This window comes from Sturnus vulgaris, chromosome Z, assembly GCF_052056855.1.
Source record: "Sturnus vulgaris isolate bStuVul1 chromosome Z, bStuVul1.hap1, whole genome shotgun sequence".
In the NCBI taxonomy this organism is placed as follows: Eukaryota; Metazoa; Chordata; class Aves; order Passeriformes; family Sturnidae; genus Sturnus; species Sturnus vulgaris.
The window spans coordinates 72,603,104-72,619,093 of NC_142283.1; the positions used below are offsets into that span (position 1 = coordinate 72,603,104).

The 15,990-nt window shown below is 51.5% G+C and overlaps 1 protein-coding gene across 2 annotated transcripts in view; it reads left to right on the top strand.

Annotated features, from left to right (window-relative positions):
* The first annotated feature begins 4,437 nt into the window (after nucleotides 1-4,437).
* The window catches only part of LOC148219921 (receptor-type tyrosine-protein phosphatase T-like), a 37,328-nt gene continuing 25,775 nt past the window's right edge, over nucleotides 4,438-15,990 (top strand). For both annotated transcript variants that reach the window (XM_088156514.1, XM_088156515.1), the window contains exons 1-5: nucleotides 4,438-4,573; nucleotides 12,341-12,523; nucleotides 13,093-13,320; nucleotides 14,340-14,582; nucleotides 15,421-15,663. In XM_088156514.1, coding sequence (XP_088012640.1) covers nucleotides 4,513-4,573; nucleotides 12,341-12,523; nucleotides 13,093-13,320; nucleotides 14,340-14,582; nucleotides 15,421-15,663 — 958 coding nt within the window. In that variant the 5' untranslated portion in view covers nucleotides 4,438-4,512. The remainder of the gene's footprint in view (nucleotides 4,574-12,340; nucleotides 12,524-13,092; nucleotides 13,321-14,339; nucleotides 14,583-15,420; nucleotides 15,664-15,990) is intronic.

Below are 15,990 nucleotides of genomic sequence, written 5' to 3' on the forward strand. Positions count from 1 at the left end.
CTTTTCAGATCTCAGAGCAGGTCTTATCAAAGAGGTACTGGGTCGTGTGGGTGAACCCTGGGAGCAGAGATTCATCATGTGGGAAGCAAAAAGGAGTCCAGTTTCATGGTACAGGAATCCGCTCTGCATGGCACAGAAGCTGGGGAGATGACCCACATGATTGTGGGACCCAGTGCTGGCAGGATTAAAGTCGTGGGGTGACAGCAGGGCTGGGGCAGATTTAGGGTGCAGTGGGAGTCCAGATGTGCATGACAATCTGGGAGACATGTGCCAGCTGAGAGAGGGGGCCCTGCTGGTGTCAAGTGCTAGGGGGTCCTGGCAGATCTCCTGGGACTTTCTCTGACCAGGTGGTCAGGACCTGGCTCATCCTCAGGTCAAAGGCGCTGGCCATGGGTCCTGGGTGTCAGTGCTAAAGGAACTCTGGAATGCCTGTGTCCAATGGAAAGGCCTGATACTCATTGCAAGAGAGATGGGAATGCCTTTCCTTCCTATTCCACTCCTGGCATCCAGATCCATGCTCAGACTCTAAGTGTGCAGCAGACAGTGACACAAGCACAATTCATAGAATCAAAGGATGATTTGGGTTGGAAGGGACATTAAAGATCACCAAGTTCCACCCCCACTACTGTGGGCAGGGATGCCACTCACCAGACCAAGTTGCTCAAAGGCCCATCCAGTTCGGCCGCATCCTTGAACATTTGAAATCCCACAAGTTTCCATTTGGCAGCTGTGCCATGATGGGTAGGGGCTGCCAGGCTGGGGGTGGGCATGTAGGTGGCTCTGGCATATTTGTAGCCACTAGTTTGGGGTCATAGAACTACACAGAAGCTCACATTAACCCCTGAGAGCTGTGTGTGAGCCCAAACCAGCTGAAATCAGCTTTTGGGCCTGCCCAGCTGCAGCCTGGCCTGGGCTCAGGCCCAGCTCCCTGCACTGCCTCTATTCCAGCCCGGAGTCACAGGAGACACTTCCCAGGTCCCTGCTCAGTGAGACCCCACTCGTGGCAGCAGGCCAGCAGTGCTGAGGCTGGGCTGACACTGGGGCACAGCCTGGTTCCCCTCCAGCTGGAGGAGGGACTGTGCTGCTCTCGTGGCACCATCCTGGGGCTCAGCACTAAAATTGGCTCCGGCCCTACTGACTCCCTCCTCTGGGCCCTTTGCTGGCTCCCTGTCTGCCTCAGTGCCTCCAGCTGTACCCTGAAACCCACAAGGCCTCCTCTGAGTGAGCTGCAGGGGCAGCAATGCCCATGAGTGGCTTTCACAGCCCTTTCCCCTGGCCGAGATGCTCGTGGGGCCAGGGCCAGTCTGGTGCCAGCAGCTGCGTGTGCTCCATGCCAGGGGAGGACTGGCAAACCAGATGCCACTCCTGGAGAGCATCATGCAGGGGAGGAGCATGGCTGGGTGCAAGCACTGACTTCCAGCTGCAGGTCTTTCAGACACTGGTTTCTTCTCTCTAGTCACCAGTGACAAGACCTGAAGGAATGGACTGAAGTTGTGTCCATGGAGATTTAGGCTGCATATTAGGAAAAGGGTCTTCAGCCAGAAAGTGGTGGGGCACTGGAACAGGCTCCCCAGAGAAGTGGACACACCACCAAACCTGACAGAGCTCAAGAAGTTTGGGCATTGCTCTCAGGCACGTGGTGTGACTCTTGGGGAAGTCCTGTGCATAGTAAAAATTTGGACTGGATAATCCATGTGGGTCCTTGCCAACTCAGTTCATTTTGTGCTTCTCCAAGGTGGTGGGACCCTGCTTCAGAGAAGGGATGCAAAACTCTCTGCACCATGGATATACCTTTGGGAACAGAAATCCCAAATGAAAGAAGGAGGCAGGGTGCCCCTTCATAGTGCTACTGCTATTGGTCTTCAAGCACTTCTGTGACTGGTTTGCAACACCAAGCAGGGCCAAGCAAGGCGTAAATGTGTGGCTTTCCACATGCACCACAAGACTGGCAAGAAGATGGGAAACTGAACTCTGTGTAGGAAATATGGGCCAAGCATGTTCCCAGGAAAGGTCTGCCTGCTGGTGACAGCCATAATATGCTTTGTTTCCATGACATTGCACAATAACCAAGAACTGGAAAGTCCAGAGATATGTAATTCAGCATCAAAAAGGGGAAATATGTGGAAATGAGGAAACAGATAAAGCAGCATGGTCACAGTGTCCAGCAATCCTTCCAAGAGTTAAGGCAGCCCTTCAGAGCTCCTGGTATCAAAAGGTAGAGGCAAAACAGCAGGAATAACCACCAGGGCCAGAGGTTATTCAAAACACAGAGGCTCCTTCCAAGAGAAGAAGTCATGTCTAGAGGACAAAAATAGTATCAGACGGATAAGACATAAATTCATGATAAGGCAAACAAAAAAAGTGAGCAAAGAACAGCCTGTAGAAGCAGCCAGGAACCCTTTTGCAAACACTTCAAGGACTCCAGATCTGCCACAACTTCTGTAGGGTTGACAGGAAAGTGTGTCCTCACAGCAGACTGACGTCCCTGGGGTGACACAATTGCTGCAAAATGTGGCTCCAGTGCCAGAGCCCTGCAAGGTTTCTGGTGAAATGGGACGCACTCCTGGCAGCATGCCTGGACCCTGGCACTGCAGCAGGATGCAGCTCCTTGCCTACACCTGCTGAGATCCAGCCTGCCCATCCTCCCTGCTGAGCCAGACCTGCTGGGTGCAGCTGTCTGTGTGGCTTTCAGCTTGCCTGGTGTGACCAGAGACACTGGACTCTCTGGAGAAAGCAGAACTGTCTTGCAACACCACTCCATCCTCCCTGCCAGAGCCCAGGTTACACTCAAGCAAGGGGAAATGTAAAGATCAGAGAGCTTCCTGACAGCTGCTTGGGCCACTCTTTGTCCGTGGCTTTTGAGGCCATGAAGGATTTTCAGAGATGCCAGATAATGGTAACATAGGAGCTGAGAGCCATTGTTCTGCTGGGAGTGGTGCAGAGTGGCACTGGGGATGTGATTTTTTTTTAGACAGTTTTAATTTATGGAATTCTTCTACTCCTTTTGCAAACTGAAGAACCGATTCCTACTGACACCCTTTGCTTTTGCAGCTCTAACTTTTGTCTTGAAAGGCCCAGGTGCAAGAAGGGGCAGGGAGAGGTGACCTCTGAGTTGCTGCTGTTGCTGGAGGCAGAGCAGCAGTTGCTTCCCTCCACTCCCCAAAGCTCCCACGTACCTGAGACAGAGCACACCTACCTCCCAGATACCTTCCAGGCTGTGCCATCTTGCCATGCCAGGGTCTTGCACTTGCAACCCCAGGACACCTTTTCCAGGGCAAATATGTTTGAGAACACTGAACTCTCTATGGGTGAGCTTCATATTTGAGCAAAGGAAATAAAAGGACATGTTCATGGAGGTGGGGACCCCTAGTCCTGCCAGCTTTGTTGCAGGAAGAGGTGAAACACAGACAAGGGACACTGATTTTGTGAGCCTAGGAGGGAATGAGGCTGGGCAGTCTCCTGCTCTGTCCCTGAGAGGTAAAAATCTGCAGGAGTATCTACCCCCAGGCAGCTCCTATATTGGTGGGAAAAAAAAGAAAATAAGAATTCTACCATGATTTTCTCAGGGTTAGTTTTTGGGGGTGGCTGGGAGGAATATACTTGGAGAGGTCCATCCTGCACTGTCCTGCTCAGTGCTTCTGAATAAAGGTGTTGCAGGGTGTGCAAATCAGCAGAAAGCAGAGCCTGACCCCAGGTGTGTGAGCACCAGTCCTTGCTGAGGAGCACAACAGAGGAGAGCCATCACAGGGGACTGCAGCCTGGCTGCAGCTTCTCTGCAGCCTCAGAGAAGACTTGAGGGCTTGTTTTTCTCTTAGTTATGTGTGTCAGTTGGGATGCAGGCCAGGCACATCCAGCGAGGTGGCTGGGGAAGCACAAATTCAGCAGCTCCTGCCCTGGACCTGCTCTCATGGTTGGGTCTGCTGCTGTGGTCAGTGCCATCAGCCTCCAGCTGCACAGACAGCCTCACCTGCAGTCCCTTTTCTGCCCCTCTGCCTGTGCTGGCATCCCACCCCTTCATGGCCATTCCTACTCCCACCAAGTTTTGACAACACAATGTGCCACAGCAGTTGAGCTCGAGGCCTCCAGGGCTCTTGTCCATTCTGACCAAGATTCTGCTCTCAGCCCAGTCCTGACTATGGAAGTCACATCTTCCTGCTAAAGCCCAGCCATGAGCCAGAACATCTCACAAGTCCTTCTGAGATCTGTGCTGGAAGATGAGGCAGCCCAGCTGTGGTTAATAGCTGCTCCTGACAGAAGACCTAGAAACTGTGGTTTTAGACAAGAAATTAGAGACAACCAGATTGCAAAAGGGTCACAGAGCTGAAAGAGAAAGAAGACACAGCTGACACTGGTGGAGTTTCCCTCTCCAATGAGGAAGCCTTTTGCACCATATGTGATTTCTCTGCGTGCCTGTTTCCTTTCTGTGCTTGCACCACTCACAATCAGATGGGTGTGCAGTGAGGCAGCCAGCATAGCTGAGACCTCAATCCTGCCCTGGGAGCACAGGCAAACATGGTCCTGCAATGGATGTTTCTCCTGCTCCTCACACCTCTGCTGGCAGCACAAAATCTTGGTAAGTCCTCTACCAACAGTTTTAGGAAACCCCTGGAAAAAGGTAAGCAGTGCCCCCTCCTGTGTCCCAAGAGAAGCTTTCTTGTCCTCCTTTTGCAGAGCTGCTGGCAACTTCATGGCATGCAGAATGCAGCAGCTGTACCAGAGAGGTCTGACGTCCACACCAGGGCCCAAATCCACCAGCTGGGGTGTGGTTAGGCAGAGTTCTGTTTGGGGATGAAGGGCAGCAAAGCTTGGGGTGCTGGGAAAGCCTCAGCAGAGTCTGTAGCGTTCCTCCATGGAGCTGGAAATAGCAGGTGTCCATCTGTCCTTGCACAGTGTCAGGGTGCCATGTCCTCACCACAGAGGAGATAGGTTCTGGTGCCCAACAAAGACCAGGGAAGCCATGAGCTGAGCCCCCGCGTGCCCAGGAGAGCCTGAGGAGAAGAGTTATAATATTCTGGAATTGCTCTTTAATGGACTTCCTTGGTGCTGGAAGGATCAGGGCATGCCTGGGTTCTGCTGAGCGCTTCCTACACTGGCTGCACACTTTGATGCCAGCAGAGTCAGTGGGAATTTACAGGCTCACGTGTTATTTGTCCTCCCCAGAGGCTGCACTGTCTGGAAATTGAGCTGTGGGTCCAGGAACTGTGACCTTGCATTGTTCTGTACCTGTCTGAATTGGAGTATTCCTCTAAACTAAGTTCCTTGGAGCTAGGTGATAAAAATCATTAAACTAGCATCTAAGCATGTCATCCTAGTCCACTGTGGTGCTGTATCTGGGTGGATGCAGGCTAGAGAAAACAGCTGATCTAGTGCCTGTGACGGCACAGGGATCACAAACTGTAATTGCTGATGTGAAGTGACATTAGGGTCTGTACTGTGTGAGAATTGTCACGGGAGCCTGTTTCCTGGGAAAATGTGTCCGTGAAGTTGAAGAGAGTGTAAGCACAGCACAGTGTAATGCAAAAAACAAGGCTGACACTGTAACACAGGATACTGTCCTGCCCAAAGTGTCTTCCCATTGCCCAGATCCCCACTGAAGGTGTCCTCCCAGGCCAGCATGTGCAACCGTGTCCAAGTGTTTTGTGGCTTTCCTCTTTGTTTCCAAGGCGCACACTAAGACCAGGATCTGTCTGTGTCGAGCACATTGGGATGCAACAGGGACCTGTAGGCCTGCAGACTCCTGTCACACTCTGCAGGTCTCAGTCACCCAGCCATCCCCAGAGGAGTCTGGGGCTGCCTGTGGCAGCGATGATATTGCTGAGTTTGCACCTTGGTGCTTGTGAAAACAGGAACCAAGACAAAAACATGTGGTGGCCGCACCCAGCAGTGTGAGCAGCCCTGCCTGCATCCTCAGCATGTGGGCTCATCCCATCCTGGCATCTCCGCTGAGGGCCACCCTGATGGATCAAGATCCTTCTCTTGCAGAGGGACAGGGCAAGGAAGTTGGCCCAAGGGAGGCAGGAGGGTGTCTCCATCCCTGCTAGGGTGGAATGGGCTGACAGTGGCAGTGGGGCAGGGTAAAGCTGCTGGACAGAGAGAGGGAACAATAGGGTGAGATCCCTGAGCATATTCCATGGCGGATACACGGTACAACCTGCTGTGCATGGTGCCACAGAGAACAGTGCAGGAAACAGCACAGCCACAGGCACAGGATGTGGCTGACACGTGTGGTTGGCCCTGTTATTCTGCACACCCCACCACGGGGACACTGTGCACTCAGCAGGGTGCATTGTGTCCTTATCCTATTGTCATCTTATTCTCTTGCTGTGCTGCTTTCACAAGGCATCTTCCCTCCCTGAAATGTCATACCCGTACAGAACTCTCCTTCCCTTACAGTCCCAGGGCAGGTGGAGACAAGTGGAGAAGCTTCTAAAGCTTCTAGGGCACTTTTTCTGTGCAAAGCAAGGGTCTGGGATCCAAACTGGCCCTGTCCCCTTTTTCCTCAGCCCTGCTTGACACTATGTAGCGATCTAGTGGCAGCTGACAAGAAGTTCTAAGGAGGATCACAGCTGCAATAATCAACTGTGGGGGTGGGAGGGTGGTAGCTGAAACTAAGCCATAGCCAATCTGAAAGGTTTTGTGCCACCTGAATTCCAAACAGTGCCTACATAGAGTAGATCCTGTGGGGAACAGGAGTGCTGAGAGGTTCTGCAGAGGAATGCCTGGGGCTTGACACCCTAGGGGTGCTGAACTGTGTGCTCCACCATGCTTCCACTTCCCATCACCAGAGCACAGATTCAGGAAACGCAAATTTTGCCTCCTGTTCTTAGACACGTGTCAGATGTTCTTTAGCATCCGGTGGACCAGTACAGGTTAAAGTGCCACCATTTCCCAGCTCTCCTCACAATGCCTTGCTCAGTGACTTGCTTTGCCACCCCCTTTCCCTGCCATGATTCCCAAGCAGAGCATCCCCAAGGTTCTCTCTGCTCCGTCACTCTTAAAGACCCATTCAGCAGCTTTGGTTGCTAGTGAGGAGTACAGAAATGCCCTAAGACCCCTGTTTGTGCTCTCAGTGCCTTGCAATAGAACTCTCCACTAGTGGAAAGAGTGATTGCTTTTCTTAGCTCTTCTCAGCAAGCACATGGCATCAAACACAGCTAGACTGCAGTGCACTTTGCTGTCACCTTTCTCAGCTGCTCAGCTGCCCTGTCAAAAGGGTTGAACTTTGCCCACTGCTTCTTAGATTTCACCTTGTCCTTTATTCTTTGTGTGTGAGGTAACACAGTGTAAGAAAGGACACCTTTTGCTGTTAAGCAAAGCGCTGAACCCAGGAGCCTGACCTGAATTATCAGCATAGCTGTTTCTCCTTTCTCCTGACCCTCCCCTTCTGACCCATGCTGGGGCTTTATTTAGCCTGCCAGGCTCATAACTCCTTGCAGCAGGGACAAGCAGTCAAGATATTTCTGAAAAAAAGCTTTCTATATTCATGGGTATTAAACAATATCAGCGAGGAGGGTATTCATTTAATAGCATCAACTAGGAAAGAAACCAAAAGAGTAAATATCTGCCTTTGGGAGGCAAATAGACCAACCTTTTGTTACCACTCCCGTCTTGGACATTCAGTGTTTCCCATTTCACAGTGAGCACACATTGCACGTTACAAAAGGAGCCTATTTGGCCACATCTACACCATTTTTTTCTTGTTGAAACTTCACTTGACTCAGCCTCCTTCCTCTAGTTGGAGCAGAGAGCCTGTGGGCGTCTCTCTGCACACCACTGTGCAGAGTGAAAAACAGTGTCTGAGAACTGTTCCATTACTCTCTGAACTGCTGTTAATCCTACAGGGTTGGAAGCTGAGTGTTTCTTTCCCCTTTTTGTCTGAGCACTCTCCTTTCTCCATCAGGGTGCCAGCCCCACAAACACTTCCAGCTGCTTTGCACAAGTGGGGAGTTCCACCTCTCCAGTGGAGGTCCCTTGATAGCTTCCCATGGGCACCTCCAAAGCACACAGAAAGACCCTGGGTTAGAGCACAGGCTCCTTTGCTCCAGGGTGCCCTTTTCCCACGGCAATTTTTATGGAATGGTTTGGAAAGAAGTTTAAGGAGGGTGAGGACAGAAGTGTTTCCCCCAGCCTGTGCATCTGGACTGCACCCAGCAGCCATGGATTAGTTTCTCCTAATGAGCCTCAACTGCTAATCACATGCCTGACAGGCTTGGACTTATCTAAGATGTGTGGCCGGGTTGAATTTTAGTCAGCAATGTTCTTGAGACGAAAACAGGCATGGACTGAAAGTGTCTTCTCTTCCCCATTCTGCAGAGAAGCAGAGCTTTCTAGGCTTTACCCCCAAACAATCATCAGAAATGCCACCAGGAGGGACTCTGAGCAGCTGTAGATGCCTGGATGCCGATGGTGTCAGTGCTGTGACAGGGGTTTCAGCTCCTCTGCAGCCACCGGAATGTGGGCAGGAGGCAAGCCCTGGAGGGGCTGGGATGTTTGGGCACTGCTGGCAGTGTGCTCTGTGTGCAGGAGGTAAACAGGCTCTGGCAATCCCTCAGGCCGCCCCGCTGGTGTACACTGCCCTTCTGCAAGGCAAACAAGCTTTTTTTGCCATACTCATCCCTCTGTCAGACACTGTTAACCCTCAAGATAATTTCTGATGCTCCTGCACTCCCCTGAAGTGGTACTCTCCAATCACTGGATTCTTCGAGTACGGGAATGAGATGTGGGCTCTGCCTGCCTTTTCTGATCTCTCCCACCCAGCCCTTGGGCTCTGCTCAGAATAGTCCATGTCCAGCTTGGATCTGGGTGCTGTATCAGCCTCTGTCTGCCCCTGAGCACAACAGGAGCACGTCTGGCAGGTCAAAGGGCACAGGGGAGCCCGTGAGGAATTTAAAAAGTGGGGCCAAATAATCACCTCCATTCCCAAATGCAGAGATACGCTGTAAGACCCATGTTTGTGTTCTCAGTGGTTTGTAGTGCAACTCTCCAATACAACTGGAAAAACAGTGGTTTTCTCTGTGGAAACAGTGTTTGCTTTCCTTAGCTCCTCTCAGCAAGCACATGGCATCAAACACAGCTCAGAGACCTTGGGAGGGAAAGGATGAGTTGCAGAGGACAGGAACAGCCCTGGTGCTTACAAGGACAGAGCAGAGAAGAAGCAAGGAGGGAGTAAGAGGGTTTGCCTGCAGGACTGCTCTTTGTGCAGTCTTTGTGTCCAAAGGGCAGATGTGGCCACTGACACTCTGCTCGCACACGTGTGGTCTTTGCAGAACCACATTTCATGTGTCTACCCCTGCCTGAGGCTGTGCTGGAATCTGTGCTGCATCCCAGCACCATTCCAGCTCAGCAGACACTGACAGGAGCACTGAGGAAACCCTGGATCAAGTCTGCACATCTGCGGAGGCCTTTTCACCTGAAACAAAGACAACAGAGAAGAGGCTGATGTTTCTGGCAAAGGATTACACTGATAAGTACCCAAGTCTTAGAGAAATGATTCTCTGGAGTCCTGGTGAAAGTGGACAGCCTAGGCAGAAATGTGTGGCTGTTACACCACCACAGTTCATGCAATCCTTTCACACCCACTTCCAGCCCAGGAGTCTTACACAGCACCTGCTTTCTTTTTTCAAGGAAAAGTAACCTGAGTTGCAGGGGGCAAAAGCAGGGACTGGCAGAATGAAGACCATCGTGCTGTAGGAAAAGACCAGGTTTGAGACCCTCTGAGGTACATGAAGGTGCACTAATCCCTGGGACGTGATGAGATGCATGTGTGGGTCCTGAGGGTGGAGGTGAAGACACTGTCCATCAGAGCTGAGAAGTTGCAGCAGGCTACTTCCAGTAAAGCTCCCACCGACTGTAAAAGGAGAAGCACAACCCCTTTTTAAAAAGGGGAAATGAGGGAGACCCAGGCCAGTCAGTCTCCCTTTGGTGCTGGGCAAGATCATGGAGCAGTTTCTGCTGGAAACTATTCTAAGGCACATGGAAATGATTTGTGAATGGCTTCACAAAGAACAAATCCTATCTGAGTAATCTGTTGGCCTTCTATGGCAGAGTGACAGCATTTGTGGATAATAAGGGAGAAGTGACTGACATCATCCACCTGGACTTGTGCAAGGCAGTTGACACTGTCCTGCATGACATCCTTGTCTCCAAACTGTGAAGGTGTAGATTTCATGGATGGACCATTCAGTGGGGGAGGAGTTAGCTGGATGGTCACACTCCAAGTATTGCAGTCAGTATTTTGACGTCCACTGGCACAGGATACCCAGAGAAGACGTGGATGTCCTATCCCTGAAAGTGTTCAAGGCCAGACTCGGGACAGCTTTGGACAACCTGGTGTCGTGGAAGGTGTCCCTGTACATGACAGGAGGCCTGGAACTAAGTGATTTGCCCTGGGAACCTTCCAGCCCAAGCCATCCTATGCCTGTATGAAAGACTGAATGAGTCCTAAGTGCCAATAAACAATCATTAGCATAATGCCTAAATATGCCTAATTTCAGTTGTGCACAAGTAGCACCTTTTAGTAAAAGGAAAAATTACAAACTTTGAGCAAAGACTAGCTCTCATTTTTGCTGCAGTTAGTCTGCACTGTATTGTGCCTCTAAAGCAGCAACCATGAGACATGTCTTTTTCAATTACAGTTACCCCCGGCCTCTGCAAGGAAGTGTGGTAAGTCTAGAGAGGTTCATTCATGCTGAAACAAGTTTCAGCAGTAAGAGCTTTCCTCTGTGATAAGATTGAGGGAGAACAGGAAGCAAGGCAGAGCTCTGTTGTGCAGCTGCAGTCACCCTTGCCAGCAGAGCACCCATGTTTGTGGAAAGACGCTGTCCCAGATACCTCTTGACATCTGCACCTGCGTCAGCTGAGTGCCTGCAAAGGAGAATTTCTTTTTCCTCCTGGTTTCCTGCCCAGCAGGTTGCCATGTTTAGTGTTGCCAGTGGGTTTTGAATGCCGTGGGAGCTCTCTCAGCTACCAGAAAGTGTGGGACAGTTACAAAAGGAAAACTGGTGAGGCCCCCTTGCACAGAAGTCAAGAGTGGAGCAATGTGGCAGAGGCCAGCCATGCTCCTGAGCACTCACAGCCCCCTCAGCTCCCAAGGCTGCCTCCACTGCAGAGTCTCCATCCCCTCAATCTGCTTCTTGCTTCAGACCAGGTCCCATATCACTCTTTTCAAGCAACTATTGTTCACATTTCTGCGCTGACTCTAGGAACAAAGAATACCCATCAATGAATAACCTTTGTATGGGCACAGTTCAGGGTCCTCGAATGCAAACTAAAACATGGGAAATGCTTTCATGAGTATCTCCCACCTGCCTGAAATAACTTGTTGCTTTTTGCCGGTCTGGGGATATTTTTTTTCCACTTGTTTGTCAGGGGCTTCTTTCTGTCTGGGGTGGTGCAGCTGTTCTGGTCCGCTACTGCATGAGGCATGCAGAGCACTCGTGGTTTTCTGGGGAGTCCTGATGCCACTTGGGTGTTGTAGGAAGCCGGGCAAACTCTCTGTGCCTGCCTGATTGCACCTGGTAACTCTGGACAGAGTTTGGGTACCTACAGCTCCATTTGTATGGTGGAGGAACACTCACGGAGGGTTACAATTCTTATGTGAAAAGTGGCATCTGATCAGAGGATAGAGACCCAAATTGGGGCCATGCAGAGAGCCAGCAGCACTCCTGTCGAGAATTTAAGGAAAACAAATATGGAGGGTTACTTCAATCAATTGCCCAATCTACATATTGCAAAACACAACCAAATGTGCAGCTGGTGAAATAGCTACATGCAGTCCCTGCCAAGTCCCTTCTGCCAGCTCAGATGAGGGGGTGTCACTTGTCCTGGGTGAGGATAGGAGGGATATGGGGGGCTCCTAGAAGCCGGCAGATATTTTGTGAGAGGGATGGAGAAGAGGACATAACAAGTGTAGCATCCAGACCAAAAGCAAAGTGGTAATTTGAGTGGGATTTAGCTGCAAACAGCTGTGTGTGTTTGGGTGTGAGCAGATCGTGTCAGGAATGCCAATGAGTGGTGCCAGCAGAGAGTCTGGAGCACTCCCACAGTCCCTGTATTTGTGGGACAGAGCAGCATCCCCCAGGCTGCTGGATGCCTCTGGCTGGGGTGTCTCTGCAGAAGCGAGTGGGCAGGAGGGCCTGTGGATAACCCTCCTGCACTGCCCCTGAGGGTGTGAGGAGGGATAAAGCACCTGGGGGATGGAGCTCATCCGGGGAGGTGCTCTCTCTGCCACCCCTCTGAAGAGAGGGGGACTGGCACCCCTCTGGATGGAACACCCTCCCCTCTGAGGATGCTGCTGGAGCCCAGTGACCCTCAGGCTCTGTCTCCTGGCCTTTGCACACAGGAAAATGTAAAGCTCCCTCTGACTGGGACCCCAAACTGCAGTTTAACCCGAAGAGGAGAAGCTATGACTTGAACGAAGTGGTGCAGCTCAGGTGTGCTGGGAAGTTTTTGCCATCTGTACCACAGATTCAATGCATTTCCAGAGGGGCCCAGACCGTGTGGAATGAGACTGCCACCTGCAAAGGTAAGCACAGCCCTGCACCACCCTGACCCAGGGTCCTGAGCTGGTGACAGACCCTCTGTGACCTGGTCATGCATGTGACAGTGCAGGAATGGGAGGCCTTGGCTTTCCTCCATGTCCTGGCAGAGACAATGCTCTTTTTGTCTCAGCACCTTGCTGTAGGCACCTGCTGGGGTCTGTGCTCCTGGCGGGGTTCAAAGGCAGGAACAAGGGTCCCTGCACTGGGGGCTACTGTAAGCCCCGTGCCTTCAAACAGTGCCTGGGGGTATGGCCAAGCTGGTGGGAGGGGATGGAACTCTGCGTTAAAACTGGAGAGGAATTCAGACCCTGCCTAGCCTTATCCAAATGGAGCCTGAGTCAGGAAACCTGCAAGACTCTACTAAGCGTGCATGGAACTGCTCTTGGGGTGGTCTGCTGCCACCAATAACTCTGTTCTAGTCTGCAAGAGAGGGATCAGCAGTTGAATGTGGTAACCAAAGGAGATGGGCCCTGTCAAAATCAGAGCAAGAGATATCCCAGCCAATCTCTTCCCATCCTGCTTACAGCTGCTCCTTCTCCTCTCTTCTGTGCAGAGAGATGCCAGAAACCCCAGTGGGACTCACAGCTCCAGTTTAGCCCAAACCAGGATTTTTACTGGGTCAGTGAAGAGGTGACACTGAGCTGCTTTATGAATGACTCTCCTCCCCTTGCTGTGATCAGATGTGCAAACAAGACTTCTCCAAACCAGAAGGATCCTTGGCAGGTGTTGGAAATTGGGGGAACATGGCACAGCTTGGCACAGAAGCTGGTCTGCACCATGGGTAAGTTTGGAACCAGTAGATCTCCCCTGCTACATGCACTTCTCACTCCAGAGCTGTAGCTGGAGTGGGGCTTTGGTAGACCCCAAAACTGCCAGCTCGAGCCAGAGTCAGTCACCCCACAAGAGACAGCTTTCCCTGGACTCCCAGGCAGTTCTCAGCTACAAGGTACAAATGCAAGCAAAACCCGGAGTTAGGCTTTCAGTTCTTTTGTGAAATCAGGCTTGCAAGTATCTTCTTAGCCAGAAGAGGAAGAGATCGAGAGGAGATTCTACAGAATCTTTATGTCTTCTACGAAGGGGGTCTTGTCCAGCAAATCCAATGGGTGGGGTTCTAAGGGGATTTTCATAGGGTTAAGGGGTCTTGAATTTGGACCAGTAATATGAGGGATTCTATTACTAACCAATCTACAAAAGATTTTAGGAAAAAGAACCAATTATCTAAGAGAAAAATGGACCACTAGAATTACAGAAAGATAAAACAGGGGTTTACAGAGGTGTGACTTCTTGCTATTAGACATTCTAAGTAAACAATTTCTTATCTAAGGTATCATGTTCCATGGGGGCCTCTCTTGGGGGCTTGCCTTTTCTTCAGAGATGGTCTCTGCTTCCTCCACGTGGAGGGGACCTGGACATCCTGCCATATGTGTGAGACACTTGGGCACAGGTCACAGTCAGGTCCCAGCTGGGAGCAGTCTCCAAGATGGAGAGGGTTAGAAACCTTCAATGTGGGACAAGTTTTCTCTGTCCCTGCACCTCTTCCCAACCTAATCTTGAGTTTTATGTCATGGGGAAGTTGGATGAAGACAGATCCTGCCCCTCAGTTCACCTCTCTCCCATGGTCCTGTGGTCCTCCTTGCCCAAGCACATGCTCTTTTCCTGCTCTTGGGGGCCCTTGGGGTTCCTCATGGTGTTGAATGCTGATATTAACCACAGTTCATAATGGAAAAACCTTGGTCCCTCTCATGCCTGAGTATTCCCTCACTGAGAAGGACTCACATTCTCACATTTTCTCCTTGACAGCAAAATGCCGAAAACCTCAATGGGATGCAGAACTTCAGTTTTCAGAGAAAAAAACTGAATACCCACAGAATACAGAACTGACACTGACCTGTCCCAAAGGTCTTGAGCCCTCCTTCCCCGAGGTCAAATGTACAAAAGCCTTTCACAGAGTGAGTTCTCAAAGACCAGACTATGTGGATACCTGGTGGGGCAGGAAGAACAGAGGTGCCTGGACACGCATTGAGGGAGATGTCCTGTGTACGGGTAAGTGAGGCTGCAGCAGAAGCAGTTCCCCTCTACCTTCATCCTCTTGGGGCTGTGCTGCCTGTGCAAACTGCTGAAGAAGACAACCCAGCCAGGAGACAAGAGACCAGGTAGAAGCAGCTGGGAAAATGAAATCTCCTGCAGTGGTTCCTGAGCAGGCTGAGTCTGGGGCTCCCAGCCCAGGCCAGGGACAGGATCTGAGGCTGCCACCCAGGTGCCCGTGGAGGTTCCAATATCTTTGCTGTGACTCCAGATGCCACCCTGGAATGCGCAGGTCTGCTTGTTCCCCTGCTGGCCCAAGGATAAGGGACTTGGGGGACATCTCCTGCAGCAGCAGGAAATGGAGCAGAGGGGAATGAAGGGAGCCCCGATGGTGCAGGACTGGCTCAGCCCTTGGCACTGCGACAGGAGGCTGTAAGGGAAGGACCTGGAGGAAAAGCAATGCCGTCATCAGGAGATGGGGATGCAGAGCTGTTCCACGCAGAGACAGAGTTGTGCTCACTGGGGGCATGGCAGGACATGGCAGTCTCAGGAGAGATGGGCAGGGAGAGATAAGATGGTAACTTCACTGTTTGGGCTGTGGGAGGTTCTACAGACAGAAGTGGGTGGACAGGGCAGGTACATGGATGAGTGATCCTTCACACTTTACAAGCAAAAAGAAAGCTCCGCCCAACTAGACTTGTCCTCAGGTCACATCCCAGCAGATGGAGGTGTCACCTTCCCTCTCCTTCATTGGCTGGAGGGGCTGCTGGGGATTTCTCTCCCACCACTCACCCATACCCACTTCAGCATCTCATCACCTCCCAGCCCATCTAACACCCTCTTTCACCTCTCACAGAAAGATGCCAAAGGCCCCCATGGGACTCCAGACTGCAACTGCTACCAGACCAGGAGAGCTATGAGAAGGAAGAGAAAGTGATGCTGAACTGCTCTGAAGGTTTCCAGCCAACCTTCACTGAAATCAAGTGTCAGAGTCGATTCCAGTACTATATTGATGATGTTGATGCAACACAATATGTTTGGCATGGAAGAGATTCCAGAGGCGCCTGGGTTCCACTTCAGTCCAGTGTGAAGTGCATCGGTAAGGGAGGGATCACGAGCAGGATAATCCTTTGCAGGGTGGGATCCTGAGAACATCTCTGAGGGGGGACAGCATGGGAAAGGCAGGGTTTTTCCTTGGGCACAGTGCTGTGAGCGTGGTGGCTGTGGAAGCAGCTCCTGCTTCCAGGCCAGGATGAAATGTGTCCTGTTGTGCTCTCCCATGCCACCAAAGGATGACTGCAGCCACACAGCTGAGAGGGTTTGAGGGAGGCAGGATGCCTGAGCTGCTCCCTGGGAGCTGTGATGTATCCCAGCTGGGGACACACTCTGCTGGCTTCCCTCTCTTCTCCCCAAAATGTCCTGATGT